Source organism: Rosa chinensis, chromosome 1, assembly GCF_002994745.2.
Source record: "Rosa chinensis cultivar Old Blush chromosome 1, RchiOBHm-V2, whole genome shotgun sequence".
Taxonomy (NCBI): Eukaryota; Viridiplantae; Streptophyta; class Magnoliopsida; order Rosales; family Rosaceae; genus Rosa; species Rosa chinensis.
In genome coordinates this window covers 34283208-34290640 of record NC_037088.1, presented here as the reverse complement: position 1 = coordinate 34290640, position 7433 = coordinate 34283208, and the positions used below count along the sequence as shown (strand labels likewise).

At 37.8% G+C, this 7433-nt stretch overlaps 1 protein-coding gene across 1 annotated transcript; it reads right to left on the bottom strand.

Moving 5' to 3' along the window:
* Positions 1–2337: 2337 nt before the first annotated feature.
* LOC112182260 (protein NUCLEAR FUSION DEFECTIVE 4) lies at positions 2338–5817 on the bottom strand. The gene is made up of 3 exons (XM_024320706.2): positions 5143–5817; positions 3162–4069; positions 2338–3052 (listed from the first exon to the last, which is right to left on the bottom strand). Exons 1-3 carry the CDS (start codon positions 5449–5451, stop codon positions 2572–2574), a joined length of 1698 nt encoding a protein of 565 aa, XP_024176474.1. The 5' UTR covers positions 5452–5817; the 3' UTR covers positions 2338–2571.
* Positions 5818–7433: the final 1616 nt, after the last annotated feature.

Genomic DNA, 7433 nt, shown 5'->3' with positions numbered 1-7433 from the left:
TCTGATTGCTTGCCCTAAGAGCAAGTTCAACAATTGGGTCACCAGGCCACCAACTATTCACTGCTTTTTATGTGTTATTTCACCCTCTGGGTCACGAGCACAGTAAATTTCGTTAGGGCTGGCTGCGGCATGGTTGCCGACGTTTTTGGCGTCAGCCGAATACCGACCGAAAGCCTTCGGTTTCTCCAGAATTGAAACCGGTACCGTGCTGGAAGTTTCGGTTACCGAAACTTCGGTTTACCGAGTTAAACTGTTGGTATCGGTTGGTATTTTGACACACCGATCGTCGGAATTCGAAGGCGATGAATGAAATCTCGTGATGATCCGGCGAAAATCCAGTAACAAAATATGCAGTTTTTTTTCATCTAAAGGTTAATGAGCCTCATATCTATAAATCTTGAGGTTCATAACCCTTAGATCTATAAGCCAAGTGAAGAAATTGAGAGGAAGAAGAAAGAAAAAAAGATGAACCAGAAGAAGTGAAGAACAGTCGAAGAAGAAGAGATTTATTGGTAGATTTGATTTTTGATTCAAATCTAAGAAGGAAGAAGGGAAGAATGAATAAGGAAAACCATGAGAAAATGGAGGAAGAAGCAATAGAATGGAAGAAGAATAGAAGTCAGAAATGAAGAGAGAGAGAGAGAGAGAGAGAGAGAGAGAGAGAGAGAGAGAGAGAGAGAGAGAGTCGTTTCTGGAAGAAGGAGAAGGAAGAATGAATAATAGAGATAGTCGCTTCGGGAAGAAATTGAAGGTGAGAACCTTATTATTCTTTATGAGCAATTAAATATGTGTTTTTGCACAACTTGTCACAAGCGAGCTTGTGGTCCAATGGTAAGTGGCTTGAGTTCTCATTGAGGTTGGCAAGCATTCGATGCATGGCAGACCCAAAAAGGGTGGGAGTTTTTGGAATTAAACCAAAAACTTTTATTTTGGCCGGTTCGGTATTACCGAACCTATGGATTATGCAATACCACTCCCGAGCCGAGTACCTAGCTTCGGTACAGTACTACCGGTACCGATCCACCTGTTGCCGTATTTGTCGGCGCTGACACTTCCGGTTCGGCCGGTTTCCGGTCTGTTGCGGTAGGTTTGGCAATTAGAGCCAGCCCTACATTTCGTGCCCTGGGTCACGGGTACAGTGTATTTCGTGACCCAGAAAATGAAAATATACATTAAAAACTGTGAATAATAGATGACCCGGTGACCTAACGGGTCAACTTGCTCTAAAACCACGTGATAGGGAAATCCCTACCTAAGAATTTCTCGATCCTCAAATGGGAGACCCCACCAACCCACATGAAATCACATTATTGAAATGCAAGGAGATGAATTTTGGCCGCTTCTACGGAAATCCCTTTTCGATGTCGTCCTCTCAACTGCACATATCGAAAACCCTTGTACAAATTTGTCAGTTTAGGGTCCATGCCATTTTGTTTATTATCGATGTCAGTTCACATGATCATAGTCAGCAATTTTAACACATTGATCCAGGAACCTCTACTATACATGTGTCAACTAACAATGAGACAATTTGTTCAGTCAGAACAATCTATATAGAATTTGAACATGCTGCTTGTGTTTTCTCACAAAAGGTTCCCCTTGTTGAAGCTAAAGATAGTTTGGCTCCTGCTGAACCCATTCTTGATCTTTCCAGTTATAGGCAATAATGTTTTAGATCTCCTAATAGTCTTGTTTTACTCTAACTCAGGTTCATCATGTATTAGCTAGCCTGTACGTTCAAACCAGTCAAACTTGACCCAGTATTACGTTCCAGTTTGATCCCTACGATTCTCACCTTCCAGGGCAAGACCTAGGAGATGATGTATAATGGAAGTACGCAAACACTAAAGGTATAGACGTTTGATCTTTCCTTGTAAACAATTGTTGATTGACAACCATTTTAAGGTTCAAATTGCATCTTTGTTAGAAGTTACGAAGTCTGAAGCACACAGCTAATATTAAGAGTCCAAGTTCTCAAAGATGACATCCAATCTGAACTTCTAAACAAGGTCAATGGTGGAGACACCCGTTGTAGTTGATGGCAATATTAATGATGAATAATTATATACCTTATATGTTCTGAGTTTCCAAAACAACATTTCTGGTCTGGAGATGACATGCTTTTGATTATAGGATCTCTTTCAAATGTAGAATATGTTTAGTTTCAGATGTTCCAGTCTAGTTGTTCTGTTCTAATTTGACATGATTCTTTTGTTACATGAGCATCTATTGTTTGCATACTGGGTACCCTTCAGCCAAACATTATTCAATTGGTCTATGCATGCAACAGCAGGATAAACAAAGATGTTAAAGAAAAAACAATAGCATGAGTAAAATTTTCTAAAACTTTTCTACAGAACTGTGACTTTTTCTCTGTTATCTTAACATGTACAATGTTTTTTTTTTTTGGGTACATAACATGTACAATGTCACATGAATCACTTCTTTTGTGTCAAAAAACAAGATACACTTATATCGATTTCTATGTTGTCATATTGTTAAATGTCTTTGAGATGCACACACATCTATAAGCATTTAGCAAACCTCTACCACCAAAATTTGAATCTAAAGCTAAGAGGAGGACTCTGTTCGACATCTGTTCCTCTCAAAACGATTGTAAGCAGCTCTGGTCCGTAGGAATAACAAGACGCTTGATGCTAACCCTACAACTGAAATACAGCCCCACCATATGAATGTCTGCCTGTAGCATGACCTACCCATGCACAATGTTGCTTCTTTTAAAAAGTTCTCCCGAATTTGTGAGCTTCCTTCGTTGGAATCATACACCAAAGCTGCAAGAAGGCCATAGAGGAGTGAGCCAATAGGGATGTTGGTGATGAGGATGTTGTGGTTTACACCCGCGCTGTTTGGCCCAAAAAGCTCTGATGTTACTGACACCGCTGCAGAAAACACAAACCCAGAGCTTATCCCGATCAAGCCTGTTCCGGCACGCAACATTGCTTCACTGCCTGATAGAGTAAGCAGGAGGAAGGCGATTGGTGTTGGTACCAGCGCAACTGCAAGCCACCCAGTCCTTGCAAAGTATAACTTACTGCATTACCAGGACTCAAGGTTAGCTTTTATGGTATATTGTGTTTCTGATTCCATAATTATAAAAGCATTTAGATTTATTAACTTTCTTAATGGTAGAAGATACGTACTCGCGCAGGAAATCCGGGGAAGCTGCTAGTAAACGACCAAAGAAGGAGCATGAAGAGTATAGTGTGACAAGAGAACTGGTCTTGGTACCGTATCCAAGTGATTCACAAATCTGCCCAAGATTGTTGCTATAGACCAATCCAATAGTTCCGCCACAAAAATATGCAGCATAGTATAGCCAAAAATCCCACCGGCGTATGAGCAACCGAGCAGAGTGTTCCTCCCCTAGCACTGTCAACCTGTCTTTCTCCATCACCTTCCCAAAACACCATAAACAACCTTGCTTGTCTACCATCCCATAAGAAGTGGCATTCACCACATTTCCACTTTCATTTTCAGCAATGAGTTCCTTATGGAGCTCAAGATCATCAGGGTTGGCCAGATTGAAGTTTGACGAGTTATCATTCTGGAAGCTCCAGGGCATGTTTCGACGAGCCCACTCCCGAGCATATGCAATGCCAGGCAGACATAAAGGTAAGATCAGGAGAAAAATAGCACCAACCAAGAGAATTCGAGCATTTGATATCTTAGAGGACAGTGAGTTGAGGAGGAGGAGATATAGGCCTGTTACCACTGCTAGGATGTTCAGGCAAAGAAAAATCCTGGAGTCTCGATAAGTAGCCTCACGAGACAGTGGCTGCATTGAAGGTGGTTGACGAAGCAGAGGGATTAGTGCAACACCAGATGTGAAGAGTGGAACTACTGCATTCAATAAGAGGTAGAGGTTGTCATCAGCCGGGTTTATTGCATTGGCAATGAGGCTGTAGAGGGCTGCGCTTACGCCATTGAAACTAATTGTTAGGGACAATGCAAGTGCCCGGTTGGCTTGGAAGTGCCGAATACATAATACATAGCAGACTGTATTGAACCAGCAGATGCTACATCCTGCCAACAAACACAAAAGGAATACCTGCAAAACCAAAGATTAACACATCAACTCGGCTACTTCTATGATTTTGTTTTGTTTTAAATTTATGTTGACCATTATAGATGATAAAAAAAAAAGAAACTTGCAGTTCAATTTGTTGAAGGGCTTTAGCTATTCTACAGTATGGTTTTAGTTCATAGATCATGAAGGGGTAGTTGGGTAATTACAGAATAAATTATTTTTTTGGAATAAATCTAAAGATACTTTTTAATATATGAAATATCCATGTTCTCTTTCATTGTGGGATCTTTGAAGCCACCAACCCTATACCTTGACTTACAGTTAGGATCCCAGTGCAAATATAGTATCATTTTTTCAGTTCTGTCTTGACAATAAACCAATAAACTTAGAGAAATTCTTGCATAGGGACTACCCCTCATAAATTTATCCTAGTGTTCGCAGATGTAAATCTCGTGAAAAGATTAGGACAAACAAATAATGTTTTCTTTACAGAGAATTAAAAGAAAAAAATAATATATGAATAAATAATTTTACTGACTGTGATCATTTTTGGATCAAGGAAATAATAATATGTTTGTCTATATTATGTTTAACATATGATACGCTTATGCAAAAACATATGACTGAACTGCAGAAGCAATCAGTGGGTCCCACATCGTTGAGGGGTTTTCCTTTAAGAGCTGGTAGTGAGTAGTGACTGATGGATAATGATGTGTTTTAAAACCAAAGAAAAAGAAAAAAGGGGATGATGTGTTTGCCTCACTCACCATTTGTGCTAAATTGTCTCTTTCTTGCTTCTAGTTTCTAGCTAACCTTCACAGGAAGGTAAATTAAGCAGGAAGGAAAAATCAATCTTGAACATTGCTTGTGGTTTTGGTTGGTTCTTTGGTGGCTGTTGGAGGTTCACCAATTTTGGGTCAAAATTGGTTTTAGATAATAATAAAAAATAAAAAACAAACCAAATCCATTCCCACCAATCACATAATGGAAAGTGATATATATATATATATATATCAAGAAAAAGCCATTAATCATGTATGCAAAAACCCAGAAAATGTAGGAGAAGAAATAAGAGACGGAATGATGGAACTAACCAGAACATAGGGCAGGGTGATCATTCTTTGAATGACAAACCATTGGAGACCATAACCAAACAAACCCATGAAGGCAGCCATGAACATGACAGCCCACAAAGGAAAATACATGAGGGAAACACCTGAACACCACCCCAATGCCTTGCCCATGTCTGAGGCCACAGAAAGGTAGTTGAGTTGCACCTGAGATATCCCAAGAACCGTTTTCAATTCGGAGGAGTAGGACGAGAAGTCGAAGTTCGTGCCCGTAAATGCCTGAATCCATGTTGTTGCCACGAGTATCATCCATTTCCTTGATTGTCCAACCATTGTTGCTGAATCTTGTTAGACGTATAGAGTAGTAATCGATCAATCAATCTGATTAATCATGTTCTGGGGAGGTTTTGATAAAAAGAGAAAAGGGGTTGTGGGAATGGAGGGTTTAGAGGGTTTTGGGGTGGGATTTTCCTGATGTTATATGCCAATCTTGGAACGTGCTAGCTTGTATTTGCTAGTGTTCTTGTTGATCGATCCATATCATTTATACATATATGAATTTCTCTGCTGCGCGCGTGCAGACTTTGCCTATTTTTGTTGGGGTGGAGAAATTAGAAATGGGAAGAGAGGGAGAGGGAGGGGATTTGGGAATGGGGATAGTGATGGGGCTATCAAGGCTTCTGTAATAAGCTTATGACCTGGACCTCTATTGTAATTTGTAAAGGTTGTTGGGACAAAGTAGATAAACCTTGAAAGACAGTTACAAGCAAAATTTGTAGCAGACGGATCATCATAACGACTTTTTACGCTTCATTGGAAGTCTCAATAGGACAAAAAAAGAAAATGAAAGTTTCATAACTATTATAAGAGGAAAAATACTTTCTTATAAATTACTATAAATAAATAGGTTTATATATGTCTAATTGTCTAGAGACTTGTCGGCCTCTCCTCAGAACACGTACTATATACTTGCGGGCCTCCCCTCAGAACACGTACTATAATTGGGTACCGCTCATCCGACCCAGTTAGTACACAAGCTGGTGCCCACTAAGCTTTTTTTTTGGTCATTTTAAGGATCTTTTGTAAGACTCATTTTTCAATAGCATATCAGCATCTCAATCTTTCACTAGTTAGAGCTCCATGATTAGATTATTTCTGTAAATTTTCAGTCAAATTAGTGACCATTAAGATATCGAATTAGATTAAATCAATGGACGAACCAAATCTGTCAAACCTGAACCATTCATTTTTATAATTGTAAATCACAGCTTTGAATCTCTTAACGATTATCAATTTGACTAAAAATTTGCATAAATAATCTGCACATTGGGACCTAAAATTGAACAGTCCAGATCTGAAATATGATCGAAAAGTGGGTCTCACAAAAAATCCCTTAAATTAACCAAAAAATGGATCTAATCATGAAATCCTAAGAAGTGAAAGGTCGAGATACCGATATATGATCGAAAAATAGTTTCACAAGGAATTCCTTAAAGGGTGTGGCTATTGCCACTCTACCATTTTCTTAGTTCACCCTACTTACTCATTACACCATACATTTTAATTTCAATTATTAAATTTATTTATCTAAACCATTTCTCTTTCCAATAATATACTTATATGACATATCCAATTAAAAAATAAATATTTTTAACTAATATCTCTCATTAAATTTACTTCCATTTTTTTTAATTTTTTTTCCTTTCAATTTCAATATTCTCTATTTCAGTCCATGTAAAAATACAATTTACAACTATGAGCAATGAAGAAGAGATTTGATTTTTTTTTTTTTTTTTGTGTTTTAATTTTTTTATGGGTAAATTCCTCCTATGGTACCTGAGGTATTGCTACTTGAACAGTTTGATACCCGATGTATTAAAGGGGACAGTTTAGTACTTGAAGTTAGACTCCGTTTGACACTTTGGTACTTCTGTTAATTTTTCTGTTAAATGTAAGGATAAAATTGACATTTAGAATATATGTATAGAAACATAATAAAAAAACATGAGTTTGTGGGTTGATTGCCGTTCTTCATAATTTTATAGGTATGAATTAATGCTTATGGGTTATGTTGAAGGTGAAATATTCGAATTTTATGTTAAAGAAATATAATAATTAGATTTTTTTTGTACTATTCTCTATGAATCCATTGATTTTTCCTCCTCATCATAAACACAATGCGATGATAATATTTGGTATTATCTTACGTCTTCATCATTTTTTGGGTCATTTAGGAGAAAATGAAAATGAATTAATGCTTTTGGGTTATGTTAAAGTTGATATAATTGAATTTTATGTTTAAAAATATTTAGTTG

Coding starts and splice junctions, on each gene's coding strand:
- LOC112182260 (XM_024320706.2), bottom strand. CDS start 5,451: ATGGTTGGACAATCAAGGAAATGGATGATACTCGTGGCAACAACATGG. Junction 4,070..5,142: donor TCACCCTGCCCTATGTTCTG/GTTAGTTCCATC, acceptor TTGGTTTTGCAG/GTATTCCTTTTGTGTTTGTT. Junction 3,053..3,161: donor TCCCCGGATTTCCTGCGCGA/GTACGTATCTTC, acceptor CTGGTAATGCAG/TAAGTTATACTTTGCAAGGA.